At 50.9% G+C, this 23991-nt stretch overlaps 1 protein-coding gene across 1 annotated transcript in view; it reads right to left on the bottom strand.

Moving 5' to 3' along the window:
- The window catches only part of NUMA1 (nuclear mitotic apparatus protein 1), a 35348-nt gene extending 12251 nt beyond the window's left edge, over window positions 1-23097 (bottom strand). Inside the window, exons 1-11 of the mRNA XM_075848236.1 lie at window positions 23014-23097; window positions 22697-22854; window positions 19617-19731; window positions 18199-18316; window positions 17691-17831; window positions 16515-16637; window positions 11948-16201; window positions 9019-9060; window positions 7483-7551; window positions 6970-7080; window positions 4465-4695 (exon numbers count right to left, since the gene is read on the bottom strand). Of these exons, the coding sequence (XP_075704351.1) occupies window positions 4465-4695; window positions 6970-7080; window positions 7483-7551; window positions 9019-9060; window positions 11948-16201; window positions 16515-16637; window positions 17691-17831; window positions 18199-18316; window positions 19617-19731; window positions 22697-22854; window positions 23014-23021 (5370 nt within the window). The 5' untranslated portion in view covers window positions 23022-23097. The remainder of the gene's footprint in view (window positions 1-4464; window positions 4696-6969; window positions 7081-7482; window positions 7552-9018; window positions 9061-11947; window positions 16202-16514; window positions 16638-17690; window positions 17832-18198; window positions 18317-19616; window positions 19732-22696; window positions 22855-23013) is intronic.
- Window positions 23098-23991: the final 894 nt, after the last annotated feature.

Raw genomic sequence — 23991 nt, 5'->3', positions numbered from 1 at the left:
AAAGTCAGGGGTGCAGGAAAGCTGGGTGACAGCTCAATGTATTCCTGGGGAGCCTCGTTCTGGCATTGAGAGCCTGCGCTCCGGTTTATTCAGAATACTTACCTGGCAGGGGCGACACCGTGATCACTGGGGGGAGATGGGGAGGTTCTTGCTCCTCGGTCTTGGGCTTAGACCATGTGTAGTCGGGTCCTGATGTGTAATCATCTCTGCCCGTGGATTGGACGCCATCGTAGGGGGATGACAGAACGCCAAGGAGAGGGGCAGAGAACCACGCGGCTGAGTGCCCCGGGAGGGGTGACCCTGGGGTGCCCCAAATCACTGGGGGTGGGATCCCACTGAGTGATGGCACATTTGCGCGCACTCCTCTTTCACGCTATTTGACCGCACACGTTTAGTAATTCTTATATCTGGCGGATGTCCAGGCCGATATCCCCGCACACAGCCACTTATTTCATTTTGTTTTTTCACTGTGTATTTGTCACGTGTGTCACAGGATTTCGGATGCGGCGCCTTTTGGGACCCTCCTGAGGTCTAGGGGGGAAATGTGTGGCCTTCTGGTTCCTTTTTCCCCTGCAACCCGGCCTCGTCTTCGGAGGGGAGGTGCGACCAGATACAGGCTCCACGGTGGACACGGGGGCCTCGGAGTGTTGTTGGGTCCCCCTAAGCTTCGGTGAGGGGGGGGATCATTGATCCTCTTGGCCTATGGTTTGGGGGTTCGGGGAATGGTTATGCGGGGCCTCTCTCTTTAGTAGGGCTGTGATAGACACCGCATCCATGTGCACTTTATTGCACTTTGGGTGACAGAAAGCACGACTCGGACTTTAAAAAAAAAAAAAAGAATGCAGAACATGAGCCAACAGGACGATCGAGGTCCCACAGATGCTCAAATGGGTTCCAGTCTGGAGAATTAGGGGCCGGGGAAGTCCTTGGAGGTCTTGGTCGGGCTCTTCCTGTCGGGCATTTCTAGCCGTGTGACACGTCGCATTGTCTTACTGGAAGATTCCACCTGCCCCGGGGAAGACAATCATCATGTAGGGGGACGACGTGATCTGCAGCATGTAGGGGGGGGGGACGTGATCTGCAGCATGTAGGGGGGGGGACGTGATCTGCAGCATGTAGGGGGGGGGACGTGATCTGCAGCATGTAGGGGGGGGGACGTGATCTGCAGCATGGGGGGGGACGTGATCTGCAGCATGGGGGGGACGTGATCTGCATCATGTAGGGGGGGGACGTGATCTGCATCATGTAGGGGGGGGACGTGATCTGCAGCATGTAGGGGGGGGACGTGATCTGCAGCATGTAGGGGGGGGACGTGATCTGCAGCATGTAGGGGGGGGACGTGATCTGCAGCATGTAGGGGGGGGACGTGATCTGCAGCATGTAGGGGGGGGACGTGATCTGCAGCATGTAGGGGGGGGACGTGATCTGCAGCATGTAGGGGGGGGACGTGATCTGCAGCATGTAGGGGGGACGACGTGATCTGCAACATGTGGGGGGACGGGACGTGGTCTAAACTATGTCCACGTTTAGCACGGTTTGTGGCTAGCTCACTATGTCCACGTTTGGCATGGTTTGTGGCTAGCTCACTATGTCCACGTTTAGCACGGTTTGTGGCTAGCTTACTATGTCCACGTTTAGCATGGTTTGTGGCTAGCTCACTATGTCCACGTTTAGCATGGTTTGTGGCTGGCTTACTATGTCCACGTTTAGCATGGTTTGTGGCTAGCTCACTATGTCCACGTTTAGCACGGTTTGTGGCTAGCTCACTATGTCCACGTTTAGCATGGTTTGTGGCTAGCTCACTATGTCCACGTTTAGCATGGTTTGTGGCTAGCTTACTATGTTCACGTTTAGCAGTTTGTGGCTGGCTTACTATGTCCACGTTTAGCAGGTTTGTGGCTGGCTTACTATGTCCACGTTTAGCACGGTTTGTGGCTAGCTCACTATGTCCACGTTTAGCAGGTTTGTGGCTAGCTCACTATGTCCACGTTTAGCACGGTTTGTGGCTGGCTCACTATGTCCACGTTTAGCATGGTTTGTGGCTAGCTCACTATGTCCACGTTTAGCATGGTTTGTGGCTAGCTCACTATGTCCACGTTTAGCATGGTTTGTGGCTAGCTCACTATGTCCACGTTTAGCATGGTTTGTGGCTAGCTCACTATGTCCACGTTTAGCATGGTTTGTGGCTAGCTCACTATGTGCACGTTTAGCATGGTTTGTGGCTGGCTTACTATGTCCACGTTTAGCATGGTTTGTGGCTAGCTCACTATGTCCACGTTTAGCATGGTTTGTGGCTAGCTCACTATGTCCACGTTTAGCATGGTTTGTGGCTAGCTCACTATGTCCACGTTTAGCATGGTTTGTGGCTAGCTCACTATGTCCACGTTTAGCATGGTTTGTGGCTAGCTCACTATGTGCACGTTTAGCATGGTTTGTGGCTGGCTTACTATGTCCACGTTTAGCATGGTTTGTGGCTAGCTCACTATGTCCACGTTTAGCATGGTTTGTGGCTAGCGTTTAGCACGGTTTGTGGCTGGCTTACTATGTCCACGTTTAGCACGGTTTGTGGCTAGCTCACTATGTCCACGTTTAGCATGGTTTGTGGCTAGCTCACTATGTCCACGTTTAGCACGGTTTGTGGCTGGCTTACTATGTCCACGTTTAGCATGGTTTGTGGCTAGCTCACTATGTCCACGTTTAGCACGGTTTGTGGCTGGCTTACTATGTCCACGTTTAGCATGGTTTGTGGCTAGCTCACTATGTCCACGTTTAGCATGGTTTGTGGCTAGCTCACTATGTCCACGTTTAGCATGGTTTGTGGCTAGCTCACTATGTCCACGTTTATCACGGTTTGTGGCTGGCTTACTATGTCCACGTTTATCACGGTTTGTGGCTAGCTTACTATGTTCACGTTTAGCATGGTTTGTGGCTAGCTTACTATGTCCACGTTTAGCACGGTTTGTGGCTAGCTCACTATGTCCACGTTTAGAACGGTTTGTGGCTAGCTCACTATGTCCACGTTTAGCATGGTTTGTGGCTGGCTCACTATGTCCACGTTTAGCACGGTTTGTGGCTGGCTTACTATGTCCATGTTTAGCACGGTTTGTGGCTAGCTCACTATGTCCACGTTTAGCACGGTTTGTGGCTAGCTCACTATGTCCACGTTTAGCATGGTTTGTGGCTAGCTCACTATTTCCACGTTTAGCATAGTTTGTGGCTAGCTTACTATGTTCACGTTTAGCATGGTTTGTGGCTGGCTTACTATGTCCACGTTTAGCACGGTTTGTGGCTGGCGTACTATGTTCACGTTTAGCATGGTTTGTGGCTAGCTCACTATGTCCACGTTTAGCACGGTTTGTGGCTGGCTTACTATGTCCACGTTTAGCACGGTTTGTGGCTGGCTTACTATGTTCATGTTTAGCATGGTTTGTGGCTAGCTCACTATGTCCACGTTTAGCACGGTTTGTGGCTGGCTTACTATGTTCATGTTTAGCATGGTTTGTGGCTAGCTCACTATGTCCACGTTTAGCACGGTTTTTGGCTAGCTTACTATGTCCACGTTTAGCACGGTTTGTGGCTGGCTTACTATGTCCACGTTGTAGCACGATCTGTTGCATTCAGTGCATTGTACACTTAGACTTCTAAATGCTGGAAGATCTAATAGATTGATTGCTGTAACCCCTGAAGATTTGCGGCAGAAATAGATAGCAAAGAAACGCGTGGGGCTAATAGTGGGTGGGATCGGAATAAAGGGTCTTAGCACTAGAACAATATTCCTTGCACATAACTTGGATTGCATTTTCTACCTTGTGCAGATCTCTATAGGTGCGGTTATTGGGCCCCTCCTATATCTCTGATATTCTATGTCCAGTTTACAAACATATACAAAAACAAATATATATATATACAGCTACTAAGATACAAACTGGACATGAATATATGTGATGTGATATGTTATTATTTAGCATTATTACCTTACACTGGAGTCGTTTATTTTGTGGCAATGCAGAGTGTGAAAGCTCCAGACACATATTACATTGTATCATGTATCTTATAGAAGCTGCTGACTGATCTACTATACAAACATCGGCAGTGAAGCGCGGACTGCCACGTTATATATCCCCTAAACGACTCCGTGGAAATAATCCTAACTATTCATGTTGGGGAAAACGAACGGAAACTGAGAATTACTGACCGTGATTTTATACACGATGTGGCGCCAACTAGATTTTCCTACCTATGTCTGTCGCTCTTTATTTTAGATGCAATGAAGGGGAGACAATACACAGCGCAGCGGTTACGGAGCGTGCACGCGTGCTATACACTGGAATAAAACATGGCACAATCAGGCAGACTCTCAGCTTCGTGGCTGTGCTGTAATGTATGCACTACAGTCCTCAGCACCTGCGTGTTACAACAGCCCAGTGTTGGCGCTTTTGCTCTGCAGGTGGAGGACGGTCTCACCTGAGCCTCCAGGGTCCGCACTTGGCTGGTCAGGGTCTTGCAGCTTTGCTGGGCTTCCTTGGATTGGAGCACGGAGAGCTGCAGCTCCTTGTGGAGACGCTCAGACTCCGCCTTCAGCTCGGCATTCTCCTTGCGCACCTTCTCCTGCTCCTGCGTGATGCTCTGCAGCTCGTCACTCAGCTGCTGGTACTGCTGCTTCTTGGCGTCATAGTGAAGCTTTGCTTTCTCCATCTGGTAAAGAAGACACAGGACTGGGTGAGAAGTCTGTAGGGAACGTCCTCTTAGTTAAAGGGGTATCGCCATAAACGTGGATCCAACCTCTGGGGCCCGCACCTGTGATGGGAATGGGGGTCCTGCAACTCTCGTCCTGCCTGAGGGACGGCCAGTGACTGCTGCACCCAGGCGGAGGATGAGTGGAGAGGCGGAGGATGAGTGGAGAGGCGGACGTGTGCGGGTCTCTCCATTCACTGTTATGGGGTTACGAAAACAGCTCAGCGCGCGTGCCACCTCTCCATTCACTGTTATGGGGTTACGGAAACCGCTGAGCGCGTGTGCGGCCCGCTCCATTCACTATTATGGGGTTAGGGAAACAGCTGAGCGCGCGTGCCACTGCTCCATTCACTATTATGGGGTTAGGGAAACCGCTGAGCGCGCGTGCCACCTCTCCATTCACTATTATGGGGTTAGGGAAACAGCTGAGCGCGCGTGCCACCTCTCCATTCGCTATTATGGGGTTAGGGAAACCGCTGAGCGCGTGTGCGGCTCTCTCCATTCACTATTATGGGGTTAGGGAAACAGCTGAGCGCGCGTGCCACCTCTCCATTCACTATTATGGGGTTAGGGAAACAGCTGAGCGCGCGTGCCACCTCTCCATTCGCTATTATGGGGTTAGGGAAACTGCTGAGCGCGCGTGCCACCTCTCCATTCACTATTATGGGGTTAGGGAAACTGCTGAGCGCGCGTGCCACCTCTCCATTCGCTATTATGGGGTTAGGGAAACTGCTGAGCGCGCGTGCCACCTCTCCATTCGCTATTATGGGGTTAGGGAAACCGCTGAGCGCGCGTGCCACCTCTCCATTTACTATTATGGGGTTAGGGAAACCGCTGAGCGCGCGTGCCACCTCACCATTCACTATTATGGGGTTAGGGAAACCGCTGAGCGCGCGTGCCACCTCTCCATTCACTGTTATGGGGTTAGGGAAACAGCTGAGCGCGCGTGCTACCTCTCCATTCGCTATTATGGGGTTAGGGAAACCGCTGAGCGCGCGTGCCACCTCTCCATTCGCTATTATGGGGTTAGGGAAACAGCTGAGCGCGCGTGCTACCTCTCCATTCACTGCTATGGGAGTTACGGAAACAGCTGAGCGAATGCCACCTCTCCATTCATTCCCCCTGGATGCATGTGGCCCCCATTCTGGAGATGGGTGCGGGTCCCAGAGCAGGATCTGCCATAAATGTCTAAGATGGGAACAACACTAAGTGAGACAAAGGATTCCCACATTTACAGTGGATTCTGGGGCTTTATTCTCCAGTCCTTAATTCTCATTTCAGCTTTTCTACTTTCCATTGGTCTCGCTCTTTATACCTGTGGGGACACTGGATCATCAGATTTTCATGGCCGGTTTTCGGACACTACGGATCGGGGTCTAGTCGGCACTGGGGCTCCGCCCTCAAGCCGGAATCCCGCTGATCACATGACCCACCGCACCTTCGCAGGGAGCCCGACGTCTTATTAAATGCGCTATTATCTGTTCTATGTGGAGATCGGCGCTCGCTGAAACCCTCCTCTCCCCCTCGTTCTCACCGCTGACACTGAAAAGTCCCAAGTGGAGCACGCTGATGGTTTAAAGGAGTTTCCCCACAATATTTCCCCTTGCTGTTTGTGTATAAACCTTTACTGGAGCGTGCCGGAGCACAACCACTGCCAGAAACATGTCCTTGTGGTCAGTGTGAGGGTCCCAGCAGGTGGACCCCCGTGACACGCCAGTAATAGGGTCTTTGGTGGGAATATCCCTTTAACAGGGCTGCCTCACATTGGTTCAGTCGGGGCCGTACAGAGACCGAGCAGCTCCAGGTCGCTCAGATTCTGCCTGGTCATATATTATATGGGAACTTTGACATTTTCAGAGACATGTGCAGCCCCCAGTTAATGACACGTGAGGTGTGCCGAGGTCTGAAAACATCATTACGGATTTAACGGAGACAACCAAGGACCACGTGCCGCACCATGGAAAGAACAGTGGACAAGGTAATGGTCATAATGCAGCCAGGTCTGCTCCTCCTGCGTTCTGTATGTGCGACTTTACAGATGGAGCAGCGTGCGTCTGCAGAGAAATCCCACAACACCGCTAGGGGCAGTGTCCGTGCGACAGGAGGAGCAGATATGGGAGGACTCTACACATCACAGCGAGGACTGGCATATAGAACAGCGCCACCTGCAGGCTGCGTGGAACGAAGATCAGTCAGATGAAAAAAAAAAAAAAGGTTGGAGCAGCAGAAACCGACCTGGGATTTGTAGTGCTCGGCGGCCTGAACCTGCTTCTCCAGCTGCTCCTGCATCTCGGACGCCTTCTTCTGGGTCTTCTCCAACTCGTCATGGGCTTCGCTGTCTCGCTGCTGGGAACCAAGAGTCAAATAGAAGGTAAAGTGTCAGAATTTCCACAACAAATTCTCCTTCATATCAGAGGCTGTCAGGGCATGCTGGGAATTGTAGTTTCTCAGCAGATTGAAGACCACTACATATTCTATGGTGATGACCTCACGTGATCACTGTCCCCGATTACAGGCCGGGCCGGCCGCGGACAGCCATCCGCATTATCGACCGTAAAAAGCAAACTAAAGGACATGTCCCGTCTTTTGCGGAGGCTTCCTACGGCCCGGACACCTTCCCGCAAATATACAGCAAGGTGTCAGCGGTCAATGGAAAGGAGCGGGTCCGTAATTACAGACTAATTCTATAGTGGTGTGCACGGGGCCTTGAGAGGCGGCAGCGATGAACGTTACGTCTGGAGCTCGTACCTTAAGCTTCTGCTGTTGGCTCCGTATCGTCTTCTCCTGCTGGCTGATCTGCTTGTTCCGCTCGCGCACCTGTGAAACCGCCAAGGGTGAGACAGTCAGCGACAAGACCCACAAAAAGGAGTCACATGATGGCGACACGTCAGGAGGTAGAGGCTCGTGTCAGCGGTGGATACCCGAGTAGTAACGAGTCTGGGAGAGGAAGCCACTGAAGGGCGCACGTCGACTGACCACAATACACAGGAGGGCGTGGGCCCTTTAAATCCGATTGATGGATTCTCTTCCTCTCCGCAGAGCTCCGTCTCTTGATCGGTTTCCTATGCGGACAGAAGTACAACGTGCATGCAGCGGATCACGTGAAGGAAAGATCTATGCGGCAGGAGGGGTTACAAGCTGGGAAGGAGATCATATGGATAGAGTTTGGTTAAGCCCCTGCACGGCACCGCCAGCAGCTCTGCGCTCCCTCCCAGCATGCACCCGCACCCCGCCAGACCAGGGCTCATGCTGCCGTCTTCATTGAAAACTGTTTGCAGGTTCGTGCAAGATTCTACATCCCAAGTGATCGCCATTTCATATCACGTCCATACAAATAGGACCGGAGGACGGGGGAAGGGGGGTAATAATTCAGCCGCTCCTCTGACTCGCAGTACAGAAGCCGGGACATCGGGGGGTGGGAAGGGTCTAGCACAAAGCTGGCGAGCGGCTGTGCAGGGACAGAATTACACGGGCAAGGAATCATTGTGCAGGCAATACTAGATGCCCGGCGAGTGGCAGAGCGGCACGCTGCCCACATACAATTACAAGGAATCATTGTGCAGGCAATACTAGATGCCCGGCGAGTGGCAGAGCGGAATGCTGCCCACATACAATTACAAGGAATCATTGTGCAGGCAATACTAGATGCCCGGCGAGTGGCAGAGCGGAACGCTGCCCACATACAATTACAAGGAATCATTGTGCAGGCAATACTAGATGCCCGGCGAGTGGCAGAGCGGAACGCTGCCCACATACAATTACAAGGAATCATTGTGCAGGCAATACTAGATGCCCGGCGAGTGGCAGAGCGGAATGCTGCCCACATACAATTACAAGGAATCATTGTGCAGGCAATACTAGATGCCCGGCGAGTGGCAGAGCGGAATGCTGCCCACATACAATTACAAGGAATCATTGTGCAGGCAATACTAGATGCCCGGCGAGTGGCAGAGCGGAACGCTGCCCACATACAATTACAAGGAATCACAGGGAGGAAGCGGAAGATGCGGGAGAGATGGAAGTTTTCTAACCTGTGTGGAATTTGTACATTTTTTTCTCTCCACAGCAGAATCTACTCAACTACAAGTGAATGAGGAACGGAAACGCCACGCTCAGCCCACGCCACAACGGGATCCCGTGTCCTGCTACGGCCCCCGGGGCAAACAGTTCGCAAGGAAAACTGCTGCGGAGCGAGAGCCCAGAGATGGCACAAGGTGGGTATGTTAGCGGCATGCACCATCACCGTTTAAGGAGCCGCAGCTGCGAGTCGGTTACACCCGTTACCTGCTCAGACTGTTCCTTCTTTGCTGCCTCCAACTGCTCCACCTGCCGGGTAACAAAGCAAAGAGGGTGAATAATGAACAGCGCGCCCGCCGCCACCGCACTACACATCACAACGTCACCCCTGCCCTTACATAGAATGCCCAGTAACCACATCCTCTAGTCACATCCAGAGCTGCAGTCACAGTGTTACTCCAGCATCTCCCCGCTGGTTGCGTCTGCGCAGAGTTGTGGTGTATTTAGGGACAGGTCGTATCCATAAGAGACGTTGGACGGTCTGGTGTAGAATAAATGATCCAAAATATCCTCCGTTATGGGAGCTCAGCTACACTCCTACGGGGCCCCTGTCAGTATAGTGAAACCAGCTGAGCTGTGAATGCAGCTTTGGATGTGAATGGAGTAGAAAAGCCCTTTTACACAGGCCGGTAAACGAGCGCGAATTGACAATACAGCACGTGGTCATAATGTAGGGGGGGGCGGGTTAATAGGGTCGTTCATCCCCGGAAATCTGCACCTTGTTGGCAGCACCTCCTGCTGTACACGGAGAGAATTACTGCCGACAAGACAATATTTTTTGGATTGCATGAAAGATTCAATCCGTCGACAGACAAGCGTTTCCAGGCTGATGGCGGTCCTATTTACACGGGGCAATGATTGGCTACGAGCGTCGCTACAAGTTCTTGTTCGCCCGGTCATTGGCTTGTGTAAATCCGGAATACATAAGGGAGGAAGTCGCCGGTCCCGCACACGACCGTATTCCTCATCCGTAATTACGGACCCATTCATTTCTACGGGCTACGGGTATTTCGACGTAGAAATGATAGCACGTGCCCCTTTTTTTGTCCGTAATTACGGCACGGACTCCCCATAGAAGTCTATGGGCGCTTCCATAATTACGGCGGAGATTACCAGAGATTCCTAATTTTTTTTTTTGCAGATCCGTAAACACGAATGCGTTACGGACACGGTTCCGTATATGCGATGATTTACGGATGACTATAAAAAGGGCTGCGAATCCGTATTTACAAATGGATGAAATCTACGGACGTGCGCACGGTCTAAACTCTCAGCTATTGGGGGGGGGGGGGAACGACTATTACAAATCAATCAAAGAGGTTTCTATATAAACAAATCCTACCCCGATATATTGTTTCATAAAATGCCCTGCAACTTTCTAAGACGGTTTCAATTACTCACCATTTTCAAGATCTCTGCTTGCTGGCCGTGAATAGGAGCAATTTTGCCAACACAGGTTGAAAACCCATCCAGACATGATACTTCTCACAGCTGAGAGTTTGTTACAATTGTATCCAGCCTAGGGAATCTTCTATGCGCTGGACAGCCTGGACCCTAGCGCAGGAATTACGTAATAAACTATCAGGACAGCCATATTTGTGCTGCTGCTGTGTCTAGACAATCCTCTGTGAGCTGGACTGGATATGATTGGAACAAACCCTCAGCTGTAAAAAGTATTAGCACAGGATAGAGATTTCAGCACTTGGATAAAAAGTAGTATGTTTCCATTCATTGACAGCAAGCAGAAACTGTCTTAAAAAAAAAAAAAAAAAAAAAAAGAAGGGGGAGGAAGTGAAACTAAATCTATTCGAGAGTTGCCGGACTTTACATTATACAAGGATGAAGCCGCTGTGACCGTCCCACAATTAAAGGGGTAACAGCAAAAAAACACCTATGTAAGACAGATTTATTTCCAGTAATGTCAGTAACGTCTCCGGGTTGACGGTGGTCACCGGGCTGGTTGACACTGCAGACATTACTGCCCTGTAACCCTTTCACTGCCAGGACGTCTGTAATACATCAGGACTTCACACGCTTGCGGGAATATAAGGACTAGAGCGCAGATCTTAAGATCATATTAAAGCCCAGGCTGAATATTCGAGGTGCAGCACTCAGATGAGGTCAGAGAGCAGCAAGAAAGGTTTTACTTCCCGGTCCTGTGTCTGTGCAGGGGAGGAGGGAGCTGCAGACGAGAGCAGGAAGAGAAACACAGCCCGTTACTGTCACCCCCCCTGTACAGCCTCCAGCGCCCGCCGGGGGGACAGGCTCCTCTCCATGTCATCACCCCTATTATCAATGAGAGAGGACGTGAGATCTGGGTCACATTCCCCCTACTACAGGGTGAGAATCTGAGCAGTTACACAAATAGTCCAGGCAGTGAAAAGGTTAAAGAGCCGAATATCAGCAGAGTCCTGGAGTAGGGACCAGTTATTAGAAAACGGAAGGGAATTTTTGCTTGTGGGAAAGCTGGGTGACAACCAACATGGCGGTCATTACATCTCCCAGAGAGGGGGTCTCCCTAATGTCCTGACTGACAGATCCGGCAAGTCTGCGAACGTGGATGGAAACAACTGGCCATATACGCGAGGACAGGAGCAGGGACAGGAGCAGGGACAGGAGCAGGGACAGGAGCAGGGACAGGAGCAGGGACAGGAGCAGGGACAGGAGCAGGGACAGGAGCAGGGACAGGAGCAGGGACAGGAGCAGGGTAAGACTCTGCAAATGTGCCATTCAGGACGTCTGTAGAAGATGGGTGAAAATCCCAGTGGGGGTTGTAAAGGCGGCCATGTTGGTACTCTAAAAACACAGTAAACATTATACGTGAAGGGAGGTTAAGGGTTAAAAAAAGTGTCCGCTTTCTTCTAAAAACAGCGCCACACCTGTCCACGGGTTGTGAGAGGTATTGCAGCTCAGCCCCGTTCATTTCAGTAGAGCTGAGCTGCAATACCAGACATCACCATGGACAAACGTGGCGCTGTTTCTGAAAGAATGCATCCATGATATTCTTCTCCTTTACCAGCAGAGGAAGACTCCAGGTCTGGTCTATAGTGAAGATTTTTTCTATAGGGGCCTGCACTCATCCAAACAAGTTCAAAACCCGGCGTTCTCGTTATTGTAACCGGAGCCGCGTCCATACCTGAGTCAGCAATTTCTGCTTTTCCTCCTGGTACTTCTGCCGCTCGTCCAGGATGGTGGTTTTGGCGTGCTCGTATTTGCCGGTGAGGTCCTGCACTTGCTTTTTGCCTTCGGAGACGGTCTCCTGGAGCTGCAGCCGGAGAGACTCCAGGGCCTGCGCGTGCTTCTCCGACGTCTCGGCCGCTTCAGTCTGCGCCTTCTTCAGCTCCTGCGCGTGCTTCTCCGACGTCTCGGCCGCTTCAGCCTGCGCCTTCTTTAGATCCTGCGCATGCTTCTCCGACGTCTCGGCCGCTTCAGTCTGCGCCTTCTTCAGCTCCTGCGCGTGCTTCTCCGACGTCTCGGCCGCTTCAGCCTGCGCCTTCTTTAGATCCTGCGCATGCTTCTCCGACGTCTCGGCCGCTTCAGTCTGCGCCTTCTTTATCTCCTGCGCGTGCTTCTCCGACGTCTCGGCCGCTTCAGCCTGCGCCTTCTTTAGCTCCTGCGCGTGCTTCTCCGACGTTTCGGCCGCTTCAGCCTGCGCCTTCTTTATCTCCTGCGCGTGCTTCTCCGACGTCTCGGCCGCTTCAGCCTGCGCCTTCTTTAGCTCCTGCGCGTGCTTCTCCGACGTCTCGGCCGCTTCAGCCTGCGCCTTCTTTATCTCCTGCGCGTGCTTCTCCGACGTCTCTGCCGCTTCAGCCTGCGCCTTCTTTAGATCCTGCGCGTGCTTCTCGGCCGCTTCAGCCTGCGCCTTCTTTATCTCCTGCGCGTGCTTCTCCGACGTCTTGGCCGCTTCAGTCTGCCTCTTCTTCAGCTCCCGCTCGTGTGATTGGGACAGAGTTTTCTTCTCTCCGGCCAAGCGCTCGTTCTCCTCCTGTAGAGAGGTCATTTGGTCGTGACGATCCTTCATCTCTTTCTGCAGCGTCTCCAACATCTTCTCCTTCTCCTCCAGGGACCCTCTCAGGGACAAGACAGACGCGGCTTCTGCTTTGGATTTTTCCAGTTCCGTCCGTAAAGCCTCCGCAGTTTTTTGGTTTTGCCGGAGTTCCTCCTGGTGTTGCTCTTCCCTCCGGCTCTGCTCCACCTGCGTTTCCTGGTAGAGGTTTTGGAGGGACTGGAGTTCCTGGAGCTGATGCTGGACGCCGGACATTTCCTCCTCCTTCCGGCTGCACTTCTCCTGCCAGGTCTTCAGATCCTCCCGGAGTTTGGCGGTCGTCGCCTCGTAGGATGACCGGGTCTTCTGGAGCTCCTCTACAGACGTCCTTTGCTTCTCCGCTTCTTCCTTGTAGGACGAGGCCTGGGTTGTTAGACTTTGGACGGCCCCTTCCTTCTCCACCAGTTCCTCTGTAGATGCTCCGAGCTTCTCCTGGACCGCGCTCAGCTGAAGTTCTAGTCCTCGGCTTCTACTCGTTTCCTTCTCTAGACGTTCCTTCACCTCGTCATTGCTTCGCTCATTGCTGGTCACCTTGGACATCAACTTCTCCACCTCCTTTTGCGCGCTTTCTATCTGTTCCGCTTTCTTCTGAATTTCCCTTTGATGTCGGACGACCTGCTCTTTGGTTTCAGATAATTCCTTCTCGCGTTCCTGACATGCGGACCGGACACCGGTCAGTTCTCTACTTGCTTGGCTCAATGACTTCTGGCTTTGCTCCAGCTCCTTCACTTTATGGACCAGCTCTTTCTTCAGAGCTTCTAAGGAGGCCTCTCCCTCGGATCGCGACGCTCGAGACTCTTCCAGCTGCTTCGAGAGGCCGGACGTCTTCTCCCGTTCCTGCTGGACCTCCGTTGCCAACGTCCGCATTCCCTTCTGATGCTGTTCCGACGCCGCAGCCTTTTCAGATGCGGCGGTCCTCGCGTCTGCAGCTTCCTTATGAGCGATGCTTACTGCATCTTCCAAACCGGCGCATCTACTCTCCAGTTCTGCCGTCCTTGACTGAAGAGCTTGCACTTCCCCTAACGTAGCTTGATATTGCTGCTGGACAGAAGCCCCTTCTGTAATTCTATTTTCAAGGTCTTGTTCTAATCGTCCAGCCCGTCTGTCTTTTTCAGAAAGAGCGGCTTTTAAAGCGCTGATCTCCGCGTCCGCGGCTTTGGCCGTTTGGTTATGGTGTTTAATCCGTTCCTCCTGCGAGGCGGCGTGTTCTTTTAGGACTTTCAGCGATTCCACCTCTTTGGTCAGATCGGCTGCATTGCGTTTCTGCTGCTGAATTTTTTGCTCCTTAGAAGAGAGGTCTTTGGTAAGTCTCTCCATCTCGCTCTCCTTCATCGTGATCAGATCCAGAGAGCGGGACAGTTGGTTCTGTAGAGCCGAAAACTCACTTTTGTGGCCGTCCGTAGATTTCTGCAGCTGATCCTCCGCTTCCTGTTTAGCTTTTTGCTCGGTCCTCAGTTCTCCGAGGACTTTTTCCTTCTCTCTTGCCAGGCGGCGGACCTCCTCTTCTTTCTGGGCGCGCTCCCACTGATGCTTCTCTTCGGACTCTCTGAATCGCTTGCTGCCTTCTTCTAACTCTGTAGAAATCTTCTCCAGGCCCTGCTCACCTTCTTTGATGGTTCCGCGCATTGAATTCACTTGCGATTCCAAAGCCGAGATCTTCTGACATTTCTGTTCCTCCAGGCTCCTTAGAGCGGCCTCTAGTTTCGCAGTTTTCTGCCTCTCGTCAGCGAGTTCTTCACCGAGCACCTGAAGCTCCTGCGCTTTTTTTCCGCACGTCTCTTCCAGCTGCGACACGTGCGCCGCGTCCTCCTTCCGAGACGACCGGATCTTCTCTTCAGTGGACTGGATTGTCTGGAGAAGCTCCTGCTCTTGGGCTTCTCTCTCTTTGAGTCGAGTCTTGGCTGCAGACAGTTCGGACTCCAGGCGGCGCACACGATCGAGCTGCGCGGACGACGACGCTTTGGCCTCCGCCTCCATTTCAGACGCTTTTAACCTCTCGTTGGCCAGCTGCCGGCAGACCTCATCATGATCTTTCTTGAACTTTTTTATGTGTTCCTCCGCCTGACCGGAGCGCTCGGCTCTCTCTTTCCACGTGCACACTTCCTTGGCGAGTTTATCTATCTCGTCCTCTCGTTGTCGGATCGCAGCCGCGGACTCACACAACTTCTGCTGCAGGTTTTCCGTCTTCGCTTGCAGCTCTTCTTGTAATTGGACGACCTCAGTCCGGAGCTTCTTGGCCGCTGACTTCTCTTTGCCGAGTTCAGCGACGGCCTGGTCTCGGCCTTCACTTAAAGTCTTCACGTTCTCTTCCAGCTCAGCCGTTTTGTGCCGCTCGCTCTTCAGCAGGGCAGAGCTCCTTTTCTCTTTTTCCAACAGCTCCTTCAGGTTTTTGACCGTCTCCTCCAGAGACCGCAGCTCCCCTTTAACGTGTGCATTCTCTTCACGTAGCAGCTCCATCCCAGACACATTCTCCTCATAAAGTTTCATCTGAGCCTCCTGTTCAGAGAGCCGGGTCCTCAGCGACTCCGAGGTGGCAGCGTGAGACTTGCTCTGGGCCTCATTCTCTGCGTCCAGGTTCTGGCATTTGGCAATCAAGTCCAAGATGGTGGCATCCAACTCCCGCACTTTAAGAGCCATTTCCGTCTTCTCTTTCTTCAGCTCTTCCACGGCTTCCAACCCGGCTTGGTGATGGTTTTGTAAGGCCTGGCAGGTTTTCTCCAAGACCTTCACCTCTCCTTCCTTGGTATTCTTATACTCATTGAACACGGTAACAGCAGAGTCTCTCTCACGAGCCAACGTATCCCGTGCTTGCTGTAAACTCTGCGTTTGTTGAGCGTTTAAGTCAAGTTTCTCATTTAGCTCCATCATCTTGCCCTCCGTCTGCCTGAGCGTGCTCCCCAGATGGTCCACCTGATGGTTTAGCTGCGCGATGTTCCTCTTGGACGTCTCTTCTTGCTTCTGTAGGGCGTCCTGCAGTTCTCCTCTCTGCCTCCTCTCCTCTTCCACCTCCTGGTGGAGACCCGAGAGCTCCTGATCCTTCTGTGCCAGCGACATCTTCAGCTTGGAGATCTCCAGTTTGAGGGTGGTGATTTGACAGGTAAGTTTTTCTTCTTGGAGCCGGCGGTCCTGGTCCTGCTTCTCCTTCTGGAAGGTGATCTCGGATAGTGAGGTCTGCAGGTTGGTCACAATGTCTTGGAGCGTCATCTTTTCAGATTCGAATCGTGATTTGTGTGACTCGAGGTCGGCCCTCGCTGCCGTCTTCTCTTCTTTCATGTGTGTGATCTTCGATTGAAGCTCCAAGGATTTAGTGTTTAAAACAACCACCTCTTGCTGCAAATTTTCCATCTGAAACAAAAACAGGTAAAATGGTCACTAAGGAGGACGGTGACAGGTAAAATACTATATAAATCTACGTGGTCTCATCAGAGGCTTATTTAGCCAGACCGTGTAGGATTACATGGCCGTCATTCAGAAGAATGGCCACCTATGCAATATATGGATGACGAGTGCGTGAGGACGGCGGCTGCTTTTACAGACCGGCTCTCCGCTCTGGATCGTATAGGGGGATCCCGATCACGCTCGATGTCATCCATAAGTCATGAATACAGCCCTTTATATACACCTTTGACCGTCTCATCATGAATGTAATGGGTCGTACCTTGAGGACGTCACCTAATCGCTCCCCTTTATCATGAGATTCATTGTCTCGCATCATCTTCAACTGGTCTTCCAACATGGAGATTTTTTCCTGCAGAATCTGGTTGCGTTCCTCCAGGTATTTCTGTAAGACACAGGTTAAATAAAACAAACTGATTGAGGGTGGGAACGCACGGCGTAAACACTGCGGATCTTCCACAACGGATTAATTGCGGTAAATCCTCCACGTTTTACAGTACCAGCAGCGTGGGTGAGATTCCAGCAAGTCGTCTCCAGTCCACCGCCGAAAACACCGCACATAAATAGACTTGCAGCACGTTTACTTAAACCACATCGTGTCAATTAATTCTGCGGATACGCAACTCTTCTGTTGCGGGTTTACCCATTGAATTCAATGGGGTGCTTAAATCCGCAACAAAAGGAGTGTGTGTCACGATATTTGTGGCGGAATCACAGTGATTCCGCCGCAAAAATCGCAAGTAAGAAAAGAATAAAAAGTTATACTTACCCAGAGTTCCCTGCTTCTTCTGCAGTCCGGCCTCCCTGGATGATGTAACAGGCCATGTGACCGCTGAAGCCAATGGGCCTGCATCATCATCCAGTGAGGCCGGAGCGGACGTCAGGGGAGGGAGGGGTAAGTATATGCGATAATATACGCAATGGAATGTACGCCCGAAATAACACACCCCAGTGTAGTGTGGGATTTCGGACGACATTCCCTGCGGTGTTCAGGGCGGATACGCCGTGCAGCTTGACGCAGCATATCCACCTAGAATACGTTGTGTGTGTTCCTACCCTAAATCATCACGGTGTCTTGCTCCCACATGGTGGCTATTCAGACATGCTTGGGGTTCTGATTTTCCAAAAGATTTAGAGCCACACATTGCAAACCACTGACACTCCGTGCCCTTGCACTTCTGTCCTATGCTGTGCTGAGGGACTATCAAATGCTATGGCTAACCACAATTAAGAATTACCATTTTTGGGATCAGCCCCTGATGAGGCCCCGATAGATCTAGCTGGAGAAAAGTGCTGGTCTAAGTGATCCTTTCCTTTTTGACCACAATGCAGACACTAAAGCAGTTGGGGCAACTTGTCGGGACGCTCATGTTACAGCAGCCGCCGCGAGCAGGTGAGATACCGGAGTCCCCCTGTACGGCGCACGTGACCGCTTTACCTTTTCAGTTACGGCGGTGTTCAGCTCGTTCTCCAGCTGACTCTGCTGCTGCCGCCACCCGGTCACAGACGCCTCGTGCTCTTCTATGGTCTCATTAAGAGCGTCCTGCAGCTGAGCCAGGCGACTAGACAAGTCTCGTACCTAGAGAGGGCAGCAAACGGATGTCAGATTAATACAGAACCAGAGAGTGGCGGGTGTGAGACAAATCCCTGCTGCTCTCCCCTCCGCCAGTAATCTATACACTAGGCAATTGACGACAAGGGCTTTTGAATTAAAAGGGCACTCCGATTATATGAAGTTATGGCATTCCCTTAGGATGTCATTACTTTATGGGGCCTGACTGCTTGGACCCTTTGGCACAGCACCAGCGCCAACCAGGCAGTCTAGTGAATGCCGGGTCCACCGGAGACAATAAATTCTACTCTAGCAGCACATGTGTAATTGATTGGACCCCCGCCAGGTCTTGTTGCGGTGACCGCGTCATTGCGCTGCGGGGCGAGGCTCTTACCTTGTACGAGAGGTCTCCGTTCTCCTCAGAGAGCTGATCGTTCTTCCTCTCCAGTTGGTTCCGGTCCGTCTTCATATCCTGACACTGCTTGAGAGCATCCCGGAGGCGGATCATGAGGCTGATACACAGGAGAGAAACGTACAGGACATTTACGGCAGCCGCATGCGACAAACTGGAAACGGGAATCCAGTAACCAGATGAAAAGTTGTAACTAGTGAGAGGGGAGAGGTATCAGCTGCAGGTCAAAGTTACTGGGGCACAACTCATGCAGCGGTTTAGGACCTATTCACATGGTGCCGTCAAATACTTTTTTTTGCTGCCATTCTTATAAAACCGCAGCGTCTTGCCACGATTTAACCGTGCCACGTGAACAAACCCAATAAGTTTTACTTACATAAGACTGATCACTCCCCAGCATCCTCTCATTATCAGCAGTGACCGGTGACAGGCCGGGTTCCCTCGTGCCGTAAACGCTGCAGAATATCCACAAGGAAATTCCGGGCAGAAATTCCGCAGCAAATCTCAGCCACACGCTACTGGGAAAAACCCCAAAACTCAGAAAGCCGTGCGGAAAGTGTTCTGCGGTGCGACTTTAGATCCCGCAGCACGTCAATGTATTCTGGGGGTTCTGCGCGGAGACGCTGCGGGCTTGGCTCATAGACTTGAATGGGGAGCAGAAATTCTGCAACAGATTTGTTTGGTTCCGGTAGAGGAAACGCAGTAAAAACCGCTGGAAATGCGCAGGTGCTTCTATACGTGGCTATAATCAACGTTCAGCGTGCCGTCTTTCGTCTCCCCCGTTCTCAGCGGTGAGGACGTCATACCCCTGACAGGGTCTGCCAAATCACACTGACAATCTTAGGAGTGCTGTTATTGGCTAGTCATTTAGCCAGAACTGGTTTGGCTATTACATGACAGCAATATTGGATAGTTAATAATGGTGCCCTTCATGGCGTAGGATCGGGGGTCATCCGCACCGCATGTCAATTCTGACCTTCACTGGACAATTGTAAGAATTCTTATACAAGGTTTAAAAATGTGTTAATAAAGTTCATTATTTTATTATTTTCAATTTTCCCAAAGGAACCACAATCCTTATCCCTCTTTTCCTTCTCTCTAATTAAAATGTGGATGTAAAGAGTGATGTTCCCTGTCACTGACAGCAAGCAGTGATCTTAAAAAAAAGCAGGGGAATGAAAATACAAAGCACATTAGAAGGTTGCAGAACTTATCACTACGCAACGACAAAGAATTATGTAGGGAAGACTGCACCGGCCCTTTAATTAAGCAGGACGGACACGGAAACTCCCGGCAGATCTCACCCTTGGTTTGAGCCCAAGACCGTGAGCTGATCGCTGTGTGAGAGTCCAGGGACCCAATTACTGCCCCCCCGAGTCCCTCCCGTCAGCGCTGCTCACCTCTCGTTCTTCTCCCGCAGCTCCTCCATCTCTCGGGGCTCCTGCTGGTCCGCCTGCTTTTCATTCAGCACCACCAGACGTTCAATGCGCTGCTGCATGAGGAAGATCTGCGCTTCTGTGAACACGACAAGAACGTCTCAATGTCTGAGCCAAGTAACGGGTGGATATTTAAAAACATAGGAATAGGTCAATGCAACATCCAAAGTAACACCGTATCACAACGTCTGCTCCAGTCACATCCAGAGCTGCAGCAGTAAATCTTATGTCTCTACTCTGCAGTCCCTGCATCTCCCACCACACATTCAGCCATGGTTAATATCAGCGCTTTCAGGGTTGTTTATCAGCACAGCAGAATCCCAAACACCTGTGAATGCAGCTCTGTATGTGACTAGAGTATAAGCCATGATGTACTTTATCTAGGATTCTAGTACGAAGTGTCCATACAGTTAACCGTTAGTCGTTTGGCCGGCCATGAAAGGGACGAGGTCACGATCCAGTAGCTGCATCTCCAGGATGAGGAGACCGTGGGGATGCCAAAAACGCCCTGTAGGAGCCGCTTCAGGTGTCCGTTGCCGTGGTTACCATACCGTCCTGTCAGTGACTCTTCAAGCAGAGGGCACTGGTATATAACCGTCCCGGCAGCGTCCACACAACAGTCCTCATTGCCCGATCTTCGGGCGTTTATGCCTCGGACCTCCCATTGACATCAATGGGAGGCAGAAGACGTGTATTTCGCTGCGGTTTTTGGCCCACGGGTGAAAAATGGCGTGACGATCGGCGTGCGGGCAGCATTCCAAACGGAATTTTGAGGCAGATTTTCCTCCTGCAAAAAACTCCATGTGAACCCGGCCTAATACATTTACGCTGTTCCCTGTGCGGCATAAATCGCGTTCCCTTTATTCCATGGGTCGGCACGATTATGGGGACACCAAATATGTGAAGGTTTTAGGTTTTCTTATCTTTGCAAAACAAAAACCCTTTTAAAAAAAACAAAAAAACAATTGCTTGTTTCTTCACCGCGCCGTTCCAAGAGCCGGAGCGGTTTTTTTTCCCCAACGATGTACCTCACGTGGGCTTGTATTTTGCGGGACAAGGTGTCGTTTTCATTGACCGTATTTTGGGGGACTTATTAACTTTTTATTTATTATGTTGGGAATGGGAGAAAAAAAAGGAATTTTGGCATGTTTTTTTGCGTTTAATTAACGCGTTAACTTTGCTTGAGTTCCGATTGCGGCGATTCAACCTCTTCCTGGGAGGAATAAAACGTGACTTTGTCCTGACGCACCGGCCTCACCTTCACTGCGTACATTAAAGAGAACCTTTCACCTCCCCATGTGCAGCATGTAATGGGCCGGGCGGCACAATCCCGGGGGCGCTTGACATATTTCTCCTCCCCTCCTCCGTTACTTAGACATCGGTGCTGTTATATTTGGCGCCCGATATTTAAATAACCCCCTGAACGGTCAATGGGGCGTGTTTAGACAAGGGGGTGTGTTACTATGGCTGTGACTCTGTCCAATCCGCTACGGAGAGTGTCACAGCAAGAGCTGGAGAGCGTGTGCAGATCGGAGCTGTGTGCGCGCACGCTCACCCTTCACCTCTCGTGAGAGATGGCACAGTCTTGTCCTTGTCTGCCGAGAGCTGAAGAGTGAGAGTGTGCGCGCATGCACGCACAGCTCCGATCTGCACACGCTCTCCAGCTTTTGGCACACAAGGACAAGACGGACCTCTCGTGAGAGATCGCACAGTCTTGTCCTTGTTTGCCGAGAGCTGAAGACTCGGTGAGAGCGAATACGCACACAGCTCCGATCTGCGCACGCTCTCCAGCTCTTGCTGTGGCACTGTCAGTAGCGGATTGGACAGTGTCGCAGCGAGGTTACACGCCCCCTTGTCTAAACACGCCCCCTTGTCAGTTCAGGGGGTTATTTAAAACAATTTGCGAAATTAAAAAAATGTTTTTTGTGTCGCCGTATTCCGAGAGCCGTAACATTTTCATTTTTCCATCAATTTAGCGATGTGAGGGCTTAGATTTTGCGGGGTGACCTGTAGTTTTCACTGCTACCAATTTGGGGTATATGCGACTTTTTGATCACTTTTTGTTTCATTTTTTTGTAACACTAAGGTGACCAAAAAACTGCAATTTGCATGTTTGACTTTTTTTTTTTTACGGCATTCACTGAGCGGCTTAAACGACGCAATATTGTGACACTTCAGACTTTTACGGACGCGGCGATACCAGTGATGTTAACTTATGTTTTTCTAAACATTGATTTAGGGGGAAAAAATGTGAAAAGGTTTTTTTTTTTTTGGAACAGAACAAAAAACTTTATTTAACTGTTTTTTACTTTTTTTTATTAGTCCCCCCCCCCCCCCAGGAGACTTGAAGCCGCGATGGTTGGATCGCTTGCATGATATACTGCAATACTAATGTATTGTTAAACGAGCGGAATCAAAGTGAACTTTGATTCCGCCCGTTGCAGTGAGGTGTCGGCGGCGTGTAACTGTCGTCACCCGCTATGTATGGAGCGCGCTCAGCCCGTCAGCTCGCTCCATACTTCCCCTTAACCCTCATCATGTACAGTTACGTCATTTTGCATTGAGGGGTTAAGACCTTATGGAATATTTATAGAATAGAAGACAAAATCTAAGCAAAAAGAGTCCATTAAAGTTCATTTGTGAACCCGAGGACCAATTGAAACGTCAGATCTTTCCCGGCTCCCACCGTCAGAAAAAAATAAAAAATGAGGCCGCTAGGATGTTTTTGTAAAGATGATCAGGATTAGATAAATTCAGCCCTATACAAGTCCTGAAATGTACCAGAGAATTCCCACCGCGGCAGAAAAGAACGGACAAGAAGGTAAAAAGAGACTCAAAAAGGCTCCTTGGAAGGTTTCAGCCTCCTTATATAGAGGCCGTCAGTCCATGAATCTCCTCAGGCCTCTGTAATAACGGCCTGCGAGCGCTCGGACTGTTCTCCTGGACTAAGCACGGCCTCTCCGGAGTGTGAATAATGCAGAGCAGCTCCGAGGAACAACGGCGGCTTCTCAGATTATTATTATTATTGGCCATCAATTTCTCACCTTTTTCCGCCAGTCGTTTTTTGGTCTCTGAGAGCTCGAGCTCCAGCTCATCCCTCAAGTCTCGACCCTCGATCAGCTGCTTGCGGAGCCTCCTGATCTGGAACTGCGGCATGTGCAGCACCTCGCTCATCGGAGAGGCGGGGGAGTCCAGCGGTAAACTACGGAGGACAGGAAGACAAGGTCAAGACCCTCCACAGCCGGACTGATACTAGGAGGGGTAAAAAGAGTGAACATCGGGGGACAGGTACCCCCTGACTGCAGGAGATCACATAGCAAACACCGACCAGGTCACAGGGTCCCGGCTCCGAGAACTTTACCTTTTCATGGTGGACGACGAAGCGACTCGATGCAGCTCCAGAAATCGCACCTGCGTCTTCCTGGCGGACACGTACGGAGACAAGGTCTCATCAGAGCTGGAGGCGCTGTCGCTGGAGGAGAGGACCCGTCCTGTGCACAGGAACGAGACATTACATGACCAGATCAGAACCACAGACGTTCAACCAAGTCCAAGGAGAACCGGATGTCCCCAATATAAAAAAATCACCATCCGTCCAAAACACAACGGGTCAGACTTACTGGTGTCTGAATATAGAAAACACAACGGGTCAGACTTACTGGTGTCTGAATATAGAAAACACAACGGGTCAGACTTACTGGTGTCTGAATATAGAAAACACAACGGGTCAGACTTACTGGTGTCTGAATATAGAAAACACAACGGGTCAGACTTACTGGTGTCTGAATGTAGAAAACACAACGGGTCAGACTTACTGGTGTCTGAATGTAGAAAACACAACGGGTCAGACTTACTGGTGTCTGAATATAGAAAACACAACGGGTCAGACTTACTGGTGTCTGAATATAGAAAACACAACGGGTCAGACTTACTGGTGTCTGAATATAGAAAACACAACGGGTGAGACTTACTGGTGTCTGAATATAGAAAACACAACGGGTCAGACTTACTGGTGTCTGAATATAGAAAACACAACGGGTCAGACTTACTGGTGTCTGAATATAGAAAACACAACGGGTCAGACTTACTGGTGTCTGAATGTAGAAAACACAACGGGTCAGACTTACTGGTGTCTGAATGTAGAAAACACAACGGGTCAGACTTACTGGTGTCTGAATATAGAAAACACAACGGGTCAGACTTACTGGTGTCTGAATGTAGAAAACACAACGGGTCAGACTTACTGGTGTCTGAATGTAGAAAACACAACGGGTCAGACTTACTGGTGTCTGAATGTAGAAAACACAACGGGTGAGACTTACTGGTGTCTGAATATAGA

The sequence above is a fragment of the Rhinoderma darwinii genome, unplaced genomic scaffold (assembly GCF_050947455.1).
Source record: "Rhinoderma darwinii isolate aRhiDar2 unplaced genomic scaffold, aRhiDar2.hap1 Scaffold_2768, whole genome shotgun sequence".
Taxonomy (NCBI): domain Eukaryota; kingdom Metazoa; phylum Chordata; class Amphibia; order Anura; family Rhinodermatidae; genus Rhinoderma; species Rhinoderma darwinii.
This window is presented reverse-complemented; position numbering and strand designations above follow the sequence as displayed.